Consider the following 17,285-nt stretch of genomic DNA (forward strand, 5'->3'; position numbering starts at 1 on the left):
ATATCCTGCACTCACCAGTTCATTCTCTTCCACAGGTGAACTCTCTCATTTTACCACTGGTGAAAGCTGCCACCTTGAGCCAGGGGCTCCTTATGTTCCATGTGCCACATGTGATGGGTTCCTCACAGGCACCTTAGACCACTGCTGGGACCAACTGTCACAGTTCGGTTCTTTGAACATCCTGAGGTGGAATTTGGCCTGCAAGATATTTATCACAGAACACTTGTCAAGGGAAGGGGAAGAAGCAGATCGTGAAGAGGAAGAAGTCAAGCTGCAAAGGAGGAAGCTCTGGAGTGAGTTTTGCCTGACATAATGTGATGCATTAGGCTGAAATGGCAAGGGTTTTACATCCCCATTGTGTTCGGTCCTCAGATCTAGGGAGGATGTGACCTCAGGTAAAGTGTTTCCTACAGCTGCTGCAGATGAAGTGCTGACAGCTGGAGAATTTCTGTCCTCCACACTTCCTGAGGTTCATCAAGTCTTTCCTGGAAGGGGGATCAAGGCAGCACATCTCCATATCTATCAGAGCACCTAATCCATTTGCAAATCATCTTTGGCTCTAACTTCAAATATATCCAGGATCTGACCATTCCTTACCACTCTTTTATTATCATGACTGCTCTTGTCCAAGCAAGTATCATCTTTCACATGGACTATTGAAATAGTATTCTAATTAATCTTCCTACTTAACTCCTTACCCTTTTACAGTCTATTTTTCACAAATGAGTCAGAATAATCCTTTAAAAATATAAGTCAAATCTTGTCACTCCTTTGCTTAAACCCTCCAATGGCTTCATATCTCACTCAGAGTAAAATCCAAACAACTACCATGGTCTCCAAAGCATTAAAGATGTGACCCCTTATCCCTACTCCACTATGATCCAGTCCTCAACCACTTTTTCCCCTCCCACAAGTTGGTCCAGCTAAACTGGCCTCCTGCCTATTTCCCAAACATGCCAAGTATATTGTTGCCTCAGGGCCTCTGCACATACTTGTTCCCTTTCCTCAGAATGCTATTCTTTGGGTTATCTGCACACTCACTTTCTCTCCCTTCATTCAGGTCTCTGCTCGATTCTACCTTATTGAGGCTCTCCAAGATGACCTTATTTAAAATAGCATCTTTCGTGCACCAGCCACTGTTTGTCTCTTACTCTGCTTTACTTTCCTTCTCAGCACTTATTACCTAATGTGCTTTATCCATTACCTAGAAAAGAATCTGGCATGTAGTAGGCAACCAAAAATTTCTGTTGAGTGGATGAATCCTGGCATTTCCCTTTGCTGCTTACTTGATGCCCTCTCCTCCCTTTTGGTTTCTCCCTTCTTTTCTTTCCCCATATCTCCTCCCTCTTGGGTCTCCCTCCCACCCTCCCTATGCCACCCCTCTAGGTGGTCACAAAGCACTGAGCTGATCTCCCTGTGCTATGCGGCTGCTTCCCACTAGCTATCTATTTTACATTTGGTAGTGTATATATGTCCATGCCACTCTCTCACTTCGTCCCAGCTTATGCTTCCCCCTCCCTATATCCTCAAGTCCATTCTCTACTTTTGTGACTTTATTCCTGTACTGCCCCTAGGTTCTTCAAAACCTTTATCTTTTTCTCTTTTTAGATTCCATACATATGTGCTAGCATACGGTATTTATTTTTCTCTTTCTGACTTACCTCACTCTGTATGACAGTCTCTAGGTCCATCCACCTCACTCCAAATAACTCAATTTCGTTTCTTTTTACGACTAATATTCCATTGTATATATGCGCCACCTCTTCTTCATCCATTCATCTGTCAATGGACACTTAGGTTGCTTCCATGTCCTGGCTATTGTAAATAGAGCTGCAATGAACAACGTAGTACATGACTTTTTTGAATTATGCTTTTCTCAGGGTATATGCCTTGTAGTGGGATTGCTGGGTCATATGGTAGTTCTATTTTTAGTTTTTTAAGGAACCTTCGTACTGTTCTCCATAGTGGCTGGGTAAGTTTACATTCCCACCAATAGTGCAAGAGGGTTCCCTTATCTCCACACTCTCTCCAGCATTTCTTCTTTGTAGATTTTTTGATGATGGACATTCTGAATGGTGTGAGGTGACACCTCATTGTAGTTTTGATTTGCATTACTCTAATGATTAGTGATGTTGAGCATCCTTTCATGTGTTTGTTGGTAATCTGTATACCTTCTCTAGAGAAATGTCTACTTAGGTCTTCTGCCCATTTTTGGATTGGGTTATTTGTTTTTTGATATTGAGCTGCATGAGCTGCTTGTAAATTTTGGAGATTAATCCTTTGTCAGTTGCTTTATTTGCAAATATTTTCTCCCATTCTGAGGTCTGTCTTTTCATCTTGTTTATGGTTTCCTTTGCTGTGCAAAAGTTTTAAGTTTCATTTGGTCCCATTTGTTTACTTTTTTTGTTTATTTCCAATTCTCTAGGAGGTGGGTCAAAATGGATCTTCCTGTGATTTATGTCATAGAGTGTTCTGCCTATGTTTTCCTCTAAGAGTTTTATAGTGTCTGGCCTTATATTTAAGTTTTTAATCCATTTTGAGTTTATTTTTCTCTACAGTGTTAGGGAGTGTTCCAATTTCATTCTTTTATATGTGGCTGTCCAGTTTTCCCAGCATCACTTACTGAAGAGGCTATCTTTTGTCCATTGTATATTCTTGCCCCCTTTATCAAAGATAAGGTGACCATATGTGCATGGGTTTATCTCTGGGCTTTCTATCCTGCTACATTGATCTATATTTCTGCTTTTGTGCCAGTACCATACTGTCTTGATAACTGTAGCTTTCTAGTATAGTCTGAAGTCAGGGAGCCTGATTCCTCCAGCTCTGTTTTTCTTTCTGAAGATTGCTTTGGCTATTCGGGTTTTTTTGTGTTTCCATAGAAATTGTGAAATTTTTCATTCTAGTTCTGTGAAAAATGCCAGTGGTAGTTTGATAGGGATTGCATTGAATCTGTAGATTGCTTTGGGTAGTATACTCATTTTCACAATGTTGATTCTTCCAATCCAAGAACATGGTATACCTCTCCATCTGTTTTATCACCTTTAATTTCTTTCATCAGTGTCTTATAGTTTTTTGCATACAGGTATTTTGTTTCCTTAGGTGGGTTTATTCCTAGGTATTTTATTGTTTTTGTTGTAACGGTAAATGGGAGTGTTTCCTTAATTTCTCTTTCAGATTTTTCATCATTAGTGTATAGGAATGCAAGAGATTTCTGTGCATTAATTTTGTAACTTGCTACTTTATCAAATTCATTGATTAGCTCTAGTAGTTTTCTGGTAGCATCTTTAGGATTCTCTATGTATAGTATCATGTCAACTGCAAACAGTGACAGCTTAACTTCTTTTTTTCCAATTTAGATTCCTTTTATTTCATTTTCTTCTGTGATTGCTGTGGCTAAAACTTCCAAAACTATGTTGAATAATAGTGGTGAGAGTGGACAACTTTGTCTTGTTCCTGATCTTAGAGGAAATGGTTTCGTTTTCTCACCATTGAGAACGATGTTGGTGTGGGTTTGTCATATGTGGCCTTTATTATGTTGAGGAAAGTTCCCTCTATGCCTATTTTCTGCAGGGTTTTTATCATAAATGGGTGTTGAAGTTTGTCAAAAGCTTCTTCTGCATCTATTGAGATGATATGGTTTTCTCCTTCAGTTTGTTAATATGGTCTATCACATTGATTGATTTTCATATATTAAAGAATCCTTGCATTCCTGGGATAAACCCCACTTGATCATGGTGTATAACTCTTTTAATGTGATTTTGGATTCTGTTTGCTGGTATTTTGTTGAGGATTTTTGGATCTATGTTCATCAGTGATATTGGCCTGTAGTTTTCTTTTTTGGTGACATCTTTCTCTGGTTTTGGTATCAGAGTGATGGTGGCCTTGTAGAATGAGTTTGGGAGTGTTCCTGCCTCTGCTATATTTTGGAATAGTTTGAGAAGGATAGGTATTAGCTCTTCTCTAAATGTTTGATAGAATTCACTTGTGAAGCCATCTGGTCCTGGGTTTTTGTTTGTTGGAAGATTTTTAATCACAGTCTCATTTTCAGTGCTTGTGATTGGTCTGTTTATATTTTCTATTTCTTCCTGGTTCAGTCTCAGAAGGTTGTGCTTTTGTAAGAATTTGTCCATTTCTTCCAGGTGGTCCATTTTATTGGCATAGAGTTGCTTGTAGTAATCTCTCATGATCTTTTGTATTTCTGCAGTGTCAGTTGTTACTTCTCCTTTTTCATTTCTAATCCTATTGATTTGAGTCTTCTCCATTTTTTTCTTGATGAGTCTGGCTAATGGTTTATCAATTTTTTTAATCTTCTCAAACAACTAGCTTTTAGTTTTATTTATCTTGCTATCATTTCATTTCTTTTTCATTTATTTCTGATGTGATCTTTATCATTTCTTTCCTTCTGCTAACTTTAGGGTTTTCTTGTTCTTTCTCTAACTGCTTTAGGTGTAAGATTAGGTTGTTTATTTGAGATGTTTCTTGTTTCTTGAGGTAGGATTGTATTGATATAAACTTCCCTTTTAGAACTGCTTTTGCTGCATCGCATAGGTTTTGGGTCGTCATGTTTTCATGGTCATTTGTTTCTAGGTATTTTTTGATTTCCTCTTTGATTTCTTCAGTGATCTCTTGGTTATTATGTACTGTATTGTTTAGCCTCCATGTGTTGTATTTTTTATAGACTTTTTTTCCTGTTATTGATATCTAGTATCATAGCATTGTGGTCAGAAAAGATACTTGATACAATTTCAATTTTTAAAAATTTACTAAGGCTTGATTTGTGACCCAAGGTATGATCTATCCTGGAGAATGTTCCATGAGCACTTGTGAAGAAAGTCTATTCTGTTGTGGGTTTTTTTTTTATTCTGTTGTTTTTGAATGGAATGTCCTATAAATATCAATTAAGTCCATCTTGTTCAATGTGTCATTTAAAGCTCGTGTTGCCGCTCCAGAGCCCGTGAGCCACAACTACTGAAGCCCACATGCCAAGAGCCCGTGCTCCACAACAAGAGAAGCCCACACACCTCAATGAAGAGTAGCCCCCACTCACCACAACCAGAGAAAAGCCCATGTGTAGCAACAAAGACCCAACGCAGCCAAAAATAAAATAAAATAAATTTAAATAATAATAAAATAAATAAAGCTTGTGTTGCCTTAGTTATTTTCATTTTGGATGATCTGTCCATTGGTGAAAGTGGCCTGTTAAAGTCCCCTACTATGATTGTGTTACTGTCAATTTCCCCTTTTATGGCTGTTAGCACTTGCCTTATGTTTGAGGTGCTCCTATGCTAGGTGCATATATATTTACAATTGTTGTATCTTCTTGGATTGATCCCTTGATCATTATGTAGTGGCCTTCTTTGTCTCTTGTGATAGTCTTTATTTTAAAGTCTATTTTGTCTGATATGAGAATTTCTACTCCAGCTTTCTTTTTATTTCCATTTGCATGGAATATCTTTTTCCATCCCTTCATTTTCAGTCTGTATGTGTCCCTAGGTCTGAAGTGGGTCTCTTGTAGACAGCAAATATAGAGGTCTTGTTTTTGTATCCATTCAGCCAGTTTATGTCTTTTGGTTGTAGCATTTAATCCATTTACATTTAAGGTAATTATCGATATATATGTTCCTATTACCATTTTCTTGTTTCAGGTTTGTTATTGTAAGTCTTTTCCTTCTCTTGTGTTTCCTGCCTAGAGAAGTTCCTTTAGCATTTGTTGTAAAGCTGGTTTGGTGGTGCTTAATTCTCTTAGCTTTTGCTGGTCTCTAAAAGTTTTAATTTCTCCGCCGAATCCGAATGAGATCCTTGCTGGGTAGAGTGATCTTGGTTGTAGGCTTTTCCCTTTCATCGCTTTAAAAATGCCCTGCCACAGAGCATTTCTGGCTTGCAGAGTTTCTGCTGAAAGATCAGCTGTTAACCTTATGGGGATTCCCTTGTATGTTATTTGTTGCTTTTTCCTTGCTGCTTTTAATATTTTTTCTTTGTATTTAATTTTTGACAGTTTGATTAATATGTGACTTGGCATGTTTCTCCTTGGATTTATCCTGTATGGGACTCTCTGTGCTTCCTGGAGTTGATTGACTATTTCCTTTCCCATATCAGGGAAGTTTTCAACTATAATCTCTTCAAATATTTTCCCAGTCCCTTTCTTTTTGTTTTCTTCATCTGCGACCCCTATAATTCAAATGTTGGTGCATTTAATGTTGTCCCAGAGGTCTCTAAGACTGTCCTGAATTCTTTAATTTTTTAAAATTTATTCTGCTCTGCAGTAGTTATTTCCACTATTTTATCTTCCAGGTCACTTATCTGTTCTTCTGCCTCAGTTATTCTGCTACTGATTCCTTCTAGAGAATTTTTAATTTCATTATTGTGTTGTTCATCATTGTTTGTTTGCTCTTTAGTTCTAGGTCCTTGTTAAACGTTTCTTGTACTTTCTCCATTGTATTTCCAAGATTTTGGATCATCTTTACTATCATTTTTCTGAAATCTTTTTCAGGCAGACTGCCTATTTCCTCTTCATTTGTTTGGTCTGGTGGGTTTTTACTTTGCTCCTTCATCTGCTGTGTGTTTGTCTTCTCATTTTGCTTAACTTACTGAGTTTGGGGTCTCCCTTTCGCAGGCTGCAGGTTCATAGTTCCCGTTGTTTTTGGTGTCTGCCCCTAGTGGCTAAGGTTGGTTCAGTGTGTTTTGTAGGCTTCCTGGTGGAGGGGACTAGTGCCTGTGTTCTGGTGGATGAAGCTGGATCTTGTCTTTCTGGTGGGCAGGACTGGTCCAGTGGTGTGTTTTGGGGTGTCTGTGGGCTTATTATGATTTTAGGCAGCCTCTCTGCTAATGGGTGGGGTTGTGTTCCTGTCTTACTAGTTGTTTGGCATAGGGTGTCCAGCACTGTGGCTTGCTGGTTGTTGAGTGGAGTTGGGTCTTAGTGTTGAGATGGAGATCTCAGGGAGAGCTTTCGCCATTTGGTATTACGTGGAGCCAGGAGGTCCCTGGTGGACCAATGTGCTGAACTCGGCTCTCCCACCTCAGAGGCACAGGCCTGACACCTGGTTGGAGCACCAAGACCCTTTTGGGAAGTCTGAGGTCTGGTGCCAGCATTCAGTAGGTGTTCTGTAGCAGTTGTTCCACATGTAGAGGTATTTCTGATGTATTTGTGGGGAGGAAGGTGATCTCCATCTCTTACTCCTCTGCCATCTTGAAGGTCTCCCCAGGATCTCTTTTTTGTCTAGTGCTTGTTCTTTTTCATACTATACCATTCTTGTTTTGTGAATACAATATAGTTTCTTTTTTTTGAAGATATTTAGCTTTTTTTTTCCTTTCGTTCTCTGCTTGTCTGTTTCCTTTGGATTTCCCCCACCTCTTTCTAATTTGGAGTCTTTCACCAAGTGTTATTGATGGGTGGTGGTCTTCATTGCAGGCTCATTGAGTGTTTAGCCAAACTTTTCACTAGGGTCTCTTTTTTTTTTCCTATACAACCTTTTATTCAGGTGACCAAGTAGTTAATCACAGTCATAAATAATGTACAAATTAAAAATTTCTCTTACTCATGAACTTTATGGGTGAGTAAACTTTTTCTCCTTTGGGGGCTGTTGTTTTCTCTGCCTGGATTCAAGAAGTTTACAACCCTTAACAGCCTGTGTGCATTTAAATGTTTGCAGCTTCAGTGTGCTGTTTCTATCACCCTAAAGAAAACACACACAGTTCTTTCCACTGAGGAGGTGGTAAGGGGACACATTTTTTGTGACCCAGAGCCCTGACTTTTGAACCTGATGCTGAAGATCCCGTGTTGTGTCTGCAGCGCTGATGACTCGGAACATTTCAGTGAAGCACTGTTCCTGGTTTATTTTACTGTTTTTTTTCTCTTTGTGGAGCTGGTTTCTATCATCCAGGTTACTGGACACAGGGGGTTGTGGCTGGGTGGCTGAGACTGGTTAAGGGGTCCCCAAACTAGGGTCTTTTAATTGTATTTGGAGGCAAAAGTGTGGTAAAATTATCATCTGCAGTAACATGGAAGACAGAAATGTACCTAATACCCTCATGGCATTGGTGAGAGTTTGAGGCAGAATTTTGAAAGAATAAGCTGGCTGCTATTCACTGCAATTTATAAGGTACTCTAAGACAAGCTCAAAAATAAGGAAGTGGTAATGTAAATATTATTGAGAGGGAATATAGAGCCTAGATTGGAAAATGAAATTGTTTTTCACCAAATCAAATGTTTGATCATTAAATATAACCTTAGGACAAAGAACAAATCCAGGGTATTGCCATTATGATGGCCTCAAGTAAAAGACCAAGCAAGGTCTAACTATACACTTATTTTGTACAACCTCTGAAGGAATTAAAGAGATGCCTTTCAGCTAAATCAAAGGGCTACTAGAAAGATTAAGGAAATTAGAAAAGCGGTATGTTCAATACATATACATTTCTACAAACTAAGCCATGAGTACTTTGAACATCTCGGGCCGAACTAGTTAGTGAATGTTTCTCTAATTCTCTTATGCTGGTCTTCCAGACCTTTATTTCCCCAGCAACTCCCAAATTTGGGTGAACCCCAATTCCTTTATTAAAGCTCTTCATTCATGTAATACTTTAATGAATCTGCTTTCCTCACCAAATACAGACTAAACCACCTGGCTTCTCTAGAAAAGAGAGGCTCAGGCAAAAATTAAATCTATTACTTTATTAGCAGGGGCAATCTAGGCTGGTGAGAGTAAGGGAGTAAGGCTAGCAGAGATTGGGAGCAAATGCAAACTGATAAATTACTGTATAGCATTTGGTTTCTGTTTCATGAAAAGCCATGAAGAGACACTGCTGATAATTTGGCAAGTACAGTTGTTTAGCTACATGGTACCTCTCTGGGCAGGAGGGTGAAAAACTATGCCTCAGGATAGTCCATGAGAAGGGAGAGGAATTTGTCCAATGGCTTCTTCTAGTCCATTGATCCAAGTTTTCCAGACAGTTAACTTCACTGCTCTTCCAGATTGCATCATCTAGCCCTTTTGACAATCACTGGGGAAACCCTGTGGCATGATGCTTCCTTGAGTCCAGAAGTGTTGGGATGGGCCAGAGATTCTGAGCACGTGGCTAGTTGACCTCAGGCAGAAGAATCACTCCAGCCTGCTAGTAGTGTGTCACTATGTAGGGTGGTAGCTATGGCAAAGTGGCTGGTGGCCTAGGAAACAGTGGGGCCAAGAATGTGAGAAGGCACTTGAGGAAGGTGTGTCTGATACCATATCCAAAGATGAGATATATATGGGCACAATAATGCTGTATAATAATAGCTATAAGGCTTCAGAAGCATAACAATGGACTTCCCTTGCTCACAAATCTGGAATCAGATAGGTGTCAGTTAGGTGGTTCTGCTGATCTTGGCTGAGATGGTTCACATACTTGGGGCTTGACTGGCTATCAGCCAATCGAAGACAGGATTCAGCTAGGGTGACCAGGGTAACCTGGCTCTGCTTCATGCATGTCTCACCCTCAAGGAGGTTAACCCAGACATGTATGTGTTTATGGTGACAGCAGTAGCACAAGAGTAAGTAGCAATACACCAGATGTTTGGAAATACATATGGCCCAGAAAGTACTTGAGAATGTACTTCAAAGGAGCATGAAAAAAAGAATACAGGGAGGAGTAAAAAACTAGTGTCATTTTTACAGTCTTTCATACCAAAGAAAAACAAGACAAGTACAGACAATTCATTGTTCAAACAGGTATTATTATTACTTGGGGGGAAAAACTTAAGATTTTTCTGGCCTTAGGTATAAATTAGGCTCTTATGGAGTATATGGGTTATCTTTCTTAAGACAGCTGTAAGATAGGGGCAAATGAGTTCTTTTTTCCCCCCTTCTCCCTTTTAACAATTATATTTTGTTGGTTTGGAGAGCCAGTTAAATGGCAATAGATTTTGGCTCAGGAAAGTTCAAATTTAGCCCAGAGGAATCCAACTTTGGCCCTGCTTAAATCAATTCAGGCCTTCTTCTGTTCCTAAGGTCAAGTTCTAAACATGAAGAAATCCATTTTAATTCCATTCTTGAAAAATAACTGCTAGCCAGTTATTGCCTATTAACTAATAGGCAAGTCAGCTAGTTTATCTGGCTAAGAGTATGGGACTAATAATATTCAAACCTTATATAATCCATATTCCTTTTAATGAAAAGCATAATATAATGGTGACCTCACTGAACCGAATCAGAAGTCCTAGATTCTAGATAAGGTTCTACCACTAATTAGTTGTGTGACCTTATAGGCAAGTTACTTAATCTCTTTAGGCCTCAACTGCCACATATATATTAATCAGGGACTGCTCTAAAGTACAATGTTTCAAATGTTCTATTTCCACAGTATATTAGCAGGTATTACTTATTCAAATAAGTTTAAGAAATACTAACTTAAATAAAGTTCAAAATGTTTATTTCAGGACTTTTCAGCACTTTCATTTTGTGCCTTTTGAATCTCTAACAGGGGAATATAAGGTGCAGCAAACAAATTTTACCAATTACTCATTTATTCATAAAAACACATGTCCCACTGAGTATACTTTGGGAAATGTACTGTTATTTCTAGCACCCACATGGGTGAAATTTAACAGTCAGTGTCCCAGAAAGAGGGCAACTTCAAATGGGAACATTTGAGAAAAATATAATAAAATTACTATTTACAAAGGTATAGGCAGGGTTTACGAAAACCAGCAAGGTATAATGACCTACTCTGGGGCTATTAATACCCTGGACTCATCACAATATAAGTGAAAAGGGGTAAACGGAGGGAGCATGGGCCTGAAGTTAACTGGAATAACTGCTGGGAAAGGGATGCCTGATAGGATGACCTTCAGTAGAAGGACACACCCAACCCATGGTGACCTGCCAGGAAAGGAGCAAGGGAAATAAATAATTTCATTTTCCTTTCAACCTTCAATCTCCTGCAGTGCTTCCATTTGCTGATCCCAAGCAAAAGCCAGTGGTCAAGGGGACCTACCTCACAGAGCAGAGAGCAGAATGGGAAAGGGTGGAGGGTGGATCCAGAGGGCAAACAGAAGCTATTCAGCACAGTAGGGTTCCATTCACAAGCAGCTAGATTAGATGATTAAATGATGTCCTCAGGACTCAGTCTTTTTATCTCTCCACTCTGCTTTCTTTTGCTGGCTTCATTCTAAGGCAAGCTCTTGCCACCTGCAGCAGAGATGTCACCAGTAGCTCTAGGATTATATACATCATGCTTATTTCACAATTTCATAAAATAATAAAAAGAGTAAACACATTTATAGCACTTAGTATATGTCAGCTGCTGTTGAAAGCCCCTTAGATACATTAATTCAGTTAAACCTCACCATAATCCTAAAATAGCTACTGTATTACCATCTCTTCAGAAATGAAGAAACTGACAAATGACTGGTAGGTGAAAAAAGAAAGCTGAGACTTAGATTTAGATAGTCTAGCTCTAGAGTCTGTGCTTTTAACCACTGCTTTTTGAAAAATAAACCCTATCTCCTAGAGCAACCATATCACTTATCAAGAAGGATGTTGGGACATGTGCTCATCCCTGGATCAATCACTAGGCACTTTGCTTGCTAAACCGGGTCATACGTCCATCCCTATGATAGGACATGATTGCTAGCAATTTCTCCCTAAAAAAGATGCCAGGCAGATGAAAAAAGCAACAAATGTCCACCACAGACAGGGTGGACTTAAGAAGAAATAGCCCTATGGGACTGGAGCTACAATTCTAGTTCTGCCCATGTTTGCCATTAACCTTAAACAAATTACTTGAGGAGACTCTGTGAGTATAGGTGGAAAGATATGAAGATATCTAAACAAATATCTAATTATATCTAATTACATATATATATAAATACAACACATTATATTAAAATATGGTAATAAAATTGAGATATGCCAAGTTGAATTTTTCAGCCAACACTATCTCTGATAACTCCCTTAGAAATAACTTCATTTAAAAAAATATGAAGTAAAATAAATAAAACCTTATTTTTTCAAGTGGTCTTACAGACATTATACAGAAATATTTCCTAGGAATAAACAAAGCACAGTTATAATTTTATTGATTTTAGCAAAATAAAATTACATTAAATGACTTCCTAAAAACTAATGGGTAAGTTTCCTTGTTTCCTTGTCTCCAGGGCATTTGGCATTCTTTACCAACTGGTGCATAAAAGAGTAGAAAAATAAAAGATTATCATATTGTCCTTTGTATTTCTCTTTTAAAATATCAGTATGATAATCTACCAGAAAGTAGTAAATGGCTTCAATTGTGGAAAGGAAGGTATCTGGCTTTCCTTTTTGATGGCGCCAAAAGCAAGTTTTTCTTGTTTTCAACTCAACTTGTAGCAACCCTGCCAAAAACAAATAAGAGAAGTATAAATATTTCCTGTTAACCACAGGGTGTGGTACAATAATAATTTCCCTTAATTACTTTAAGGATTTTCTTTAAATTCCTTCAATCCCAATTCCAAATAGGATATTTTCTCAAATGTATTAAGGTATATACGGCAGCAATAAAAAACACAGGATGAAATCTTATCCATGACAGTTATGTATAAGTCTTGGACCTGTAGCAAATTTGTTAAAAGTAGTTAACATTTAAGATGTTCATCTCTTTCTGTCTTCTACTTGCCAGTGTCTTTTTTGACTTTAATCTGTGACAGGACTAAATTCATCAATTTTCAGAAGAGTTTCATTTCCTTGATAAACTGACATTTAAAATATTGTTCTGAAATTCACTGAGACCAGGTAGGCAGGTTAGTGGTCCTTAATACTGTTAAAACTACTTCTGGATTATCACTTTTTGGCTATTATGTTCATGAACAGAGTACCTAGAGCTGTTTCATTAGCTGTCACATCTGTGTTTCAGAGACTCAATAACGCAGTCAGCTAATGCCTTGCTCCTGTATATTTAAAGAGGAAATGACTCATGAAATCATACAATAGTACTCTCATCTCTTACAACTCAGATGTCAACATACAAACCCAGAATGCTTTTAGTACCTTAGACCAATACTCAGACTCACATTATATTTAGTTTGCAAATACTTTCTAAAAATCGTATTTTATTTTAAAGTGAGAAATAAAAATGAAGAAGGTAATATCAAAATTGGCCCACTGACCCAGATTAGGAACCTCTGAGTCATCAATGATTTCCTACTATCACGTCTCACTTTAACTTAACAGCTACCTAAGAAATGTGGCAGAGAATGACAAGAAATAAATAATATAAAAACATATCAAGATATTAAGAGATATGAAGGATCAAATATATATCTAATAGGAGTTCTGTGGGAGACAGCAAAGAGAATGGATGAGAGATAGCATTTAAAGAGATAATGCCTATGACTGTTTCAGAAACTATTTTAAAAAATGCAAAGTCACAGATACATGACATAATGTATCTCAAGGAGGATAAATACAAAGAAATCAGTGCAGAGATCCTCCTTATAGTAGTGTAACTGCAAAAGAGCAAGACTAAAGAGAATATTTTAAAAGTAGCCATTGAGAACAGATAGATCATATACAAAAGAAAGGTAATCAAAATGACAGGAGACTTTTTATTAGGAACAATAAAATATTGAAGACTCTGGAATAAAATCTTCAAAGTGCCAAGAGGAAATAACTGGCAACCTAAAATTACCTACCCAGCAGAACTATATATCAAGAACAAGAGTGAAAAATATTAATAGACAAACAAAAATATGCCAATAAACATATGCCAACTGGAGATCCAATGGAATGAATTTCTAGATGTATTTCAGAAAAAACAATCTGAGTTATAAGAATGGTGAGCAAAGAAAATGGTAAACATCTATGCAAATCCAAAGAAATGATTCCAGTATTAAAGAAAAACAATAATAATATCTAATTTGTGGTCTGAAAATAAAAGACAGAACAAAAAATAATGAAGAAAATAACAATAACTAGGAGGGGGATGAATCAAGCTTAAGTGTATTAAGGCCTTACAGTGTTCAAAAGGAGAGGTAAAAATGTTTGGCTTTGAATTTTTTTAAGTTACATGTGCATAGTACAATTCCCTAAAAGAACCAAAATAGGAATATTAAAAAATGGAATATGAAAAAGAAAAGCCAGGAAAAGAAAAAAGTAGTAAAGAGCAAGATACATAAAAATAAAATTAAGATGATAGAAATAGGTCCAAATAAATCAATACTCACAGGAAATACAAACTGATTAAACCTGCCATTTAAAAGACAATGATTATCAGACTGAACTACAATAGGGATGACCTCCACAAGCCTTCCATTCAATACTGCACTGGAGGTCTTAGTTAACACAGCAATACAAAAATAATAAATTAATTAGATGCACAAGAACTGAAAAGGAAGAAACACATCTCACATACACAGAAAATATTTTTTTACATCTATGAACAAATTATTAGAAATATCTTGGGGTAGAGAGGATTTTTAAAAGGCACAAAAGTGGTAAACATGAAAGGTGGATAAATTCTGCACTAAGAATTTCAGTTCCTCAAAAGATAAAGAAATTTAAAAGAGGAGCCACAAACTGCAAGAAGATATTTCAAACATTATTATCTATATTCTAGAATATATAACGAATTTATACAAATAAATAAGAAAAACGAAACACTAGAAAGATGGACATAGATAGTTCATAGAACAGAACGTGTGTATGGCTAAATAAGCAAACAAAATTATGCTCAGTCCAATTAGTAATTAGAGAAAGGCACATTATCAATACAATGAGATACCACTTTATACCCACTCTATTGGCAAAAAACAAACATTTGGCAAGACAATGGTAGGAGGGGTTATGATCGATGGGAACTCTTACACATTAATTATGGGAGTATAAATTTGTATACCCACAATTTGGAAAACAGGTGGCATTATCTCGGAAAACTGAACATTCTTATATGTAACAACAGAGCTATTCCGCTTCTAGGTTCGTTTCCTAGAGAAAGCTTGCACATGTGCAAGAATGTTCATAGTAGCACTGTGTGTAACAGCAAAAACTAGAAATAATTCAATTGTGTCACCAACAGGAGACAGAGTAAACTGTAGTATATTCACACAATCAGATATTACACAGCAGTGAAAACGAATAAGCTATAGCTACAAATTTAGAAACAAAATGGTAAGTTTACAATGTGAGTCCTGAAAACCACATACAGGTCAAAAAAAGCAAAACTAAATAATAATTTAATCTAAAAAGAGCAAATCTTTTTTAATTGAAGTATGCCGTATGATATTATATGTTACAACTTTCTAATACTGTGATTCACAATTTTTAAAGGTTATACTCCATTTATAGTTATTATAAAATATTGGCTATATTCCCTGTGTTTTACAATATATCCTTGTAGCTTATTTTATACTTAATAGTTTGTATCTCTTACTCCCCTACCCCTCTATTGCCCCTCCCCCCTTCCCTCTCCCCACTGGTAACCATCGGTTTGTTCTCTCTGTGAGTCTGCTTCTCTTCTGTTATATTCACTAGTTTGTTGTATTTTTTAGATTCTGCATATAAGTGATATCATACAGTATTTGTCTTTCCCTGTCTGCCTGATTTCCCTTAGCATAATGCCCTCCAAGTCCATCCATGTCACTGCAAATAGCAAAATTTCATTCTTTTTTATGGCTGAGTAGTATTCTATTCTGTGTGTATGTTTGTATGTGTTTATGTGTATATATATATATACACATACATGCCACGTATTCTTTATCCATTCATCTGTTGATGGACACTTGGGTTGCTTCCATAACTTGGCAATTGCAAATAATGCTGCTATGAACACTGGGGTGCATATGTCTTTCAATTAGTGTTTTTAGTTTTTTAAAAATATATATCCAGGAGTGGAATTGCTGGATCATATGGTAGTTCAATTTTTAGTTTTTTGAGAAACCTCCACTGTTTTCCATAGTGGCTGCACTAATTTACATTCCCACTAGCAGTGCACGAGGGTTCCCTTTTCTCCACATCCTCACCAACATTTGTTACTTGTGTTCTTTTTGATGATAGCCATTCTGACAGGTGTGAGGTGATATCTCATTGTGGTTTTGATTTGTATTTCCCTAATGATTAGCATCACTTCATGTGTCTGTTGGCCATCTGTATTCCCTCCTTGGAAAAATGTCTATTCAGTTCTTCTGTCCATTTTTTAATCAGATTATTTGCTTTTTGATGTGATGAGCTGTTTATATATGTTGGCTATCACTCCCTTATCAGTCATATCATTTGCAAATATCTTCTTCCATTCAATAGGTTGTCTTTTCATTTTGTTGATGGTTTCCTCTGTTGTACAAAACCTTATAAGTTTAATTAGGTCCCATTTATTTATTTTTGCTTTTATTTCCTTTGCTTTAGGAGATGGATCCAAAAAAATATTGCTCTGATTTATGTCAAAGAGTGTTCTGCCTATGTTTTCCTTTATTAAAGTATCTGGTCTTACATTTAAGTCTTTAATCCATTTTGAGTTTATTTTTGTATACGATGTTAGAGGATGTTCTAATTTCATTCTTTTACATGTAGCTCTCCAGTTTTCCCAGCACCACTTATGGAAGTGATGAATGCTAGTTTTAACAATTTTGACTCCTTCTCCAACAAAAAGAAACCATCCTTCCCCACTGCATTCCCCCAAGCCTTTCTGTGGTGGATCTTCAAGGATGTTATGCCATTTTTCACTTGAGGGCTTACATTTTATGATTAAATTAGGCACTCAAACTTCAAATGTTTTATTTTGACAGCAGTAAAACATCTACAGCTCTCTGTCTGTAAAGTCTGGCAAAACAGTATGTTACATTGTTAAGGGGATTCTTAATCTCAACATTCATAATAAGATAACAGAAACAAACGTTCCAATACACTACATTTGAGGGTTTAAACTGAGGTTTAGAGTTGGTTTGTTCAGTTTAATCCTATCAAATGATAAACTGTTTTAAAACCTAATGGCAATGATTTATAACAAAAAAGGGCTGTTTCTTGTGAAAGTAACTTGGCTTATCTGGAAACTGGTATTTCACATATGTAGAGATTATAAATATGCCAAGCCCTAAATATTTCCTGTGGTGCAATGAGGAGCCAGAAGAGGCAGGGGGTGAAATAGGGCACACAGAGAAGACTGACTCTAGAAATCCATTTACTTCATGATTTTGAAGGGTTTAAGAAATCCCTTTTAAAATTCTGATGTAGCACAGAATTGAAATATATGATACTTTCTATGTGATCTGAGAAATAGAAATTTTTTGTACAAATGTGATTTGAAGCCTTAAGCACAACGGCTGAAAACATATTTGAATTGTACCTCAA

The 17,285-nt window shown here is 36.9% G+C and overlaps 1 protein-coding gene across 4 annotated transcripts in view; it reads right to left on the bottom strand.

Moving 5' to 3' along the window:
• Positions 1–210: 210 nt before the first annotated feature.
• The window catches only part of DTWD1 (DTW motif tRNA-uridine aminocarboxypropyltransferase 1), a 30,728-nt gene continuing 13,653 nt past the window's right edge, over positions 211–17,285 (bottom strand). For 3 of the 4 annotated variants that reach the window (XM_022587147.3, XM_022587146.3, XM_022587145.3), the window contains one exon: positions 12,016–12,343. In XM_022587147.3, the coding sequence (XP_022442855.1) occupies positions 12,096–12,343 (248 nt within the window). In that variant the 3' untranslated portion in view covers positions 12,016–12,095. Of the gene's footprint in view, positions 11,163–12,015; positions 12,344–17,285 lie in introns of those variants that run through there. The other variant, XM_022587148.2, reaches the window with a different exon arrangement.

This window comes from Delphinapterus leucas, chromosome 2, assembly GCF_059928025.1.
Source record: "Delphinapterus leucas isolate spDelLeu-1000000601 "Yukka" chromosome 2, BTC_Dleu_Yukka2, whole genome shotgun sequence".
Lineage (NCBI taxonomy): Eukaryota > Metazoa > Chordata > Mammalia > Artiodactyla > Monodontidae > Delphinapterus > Delphinapterus leucas.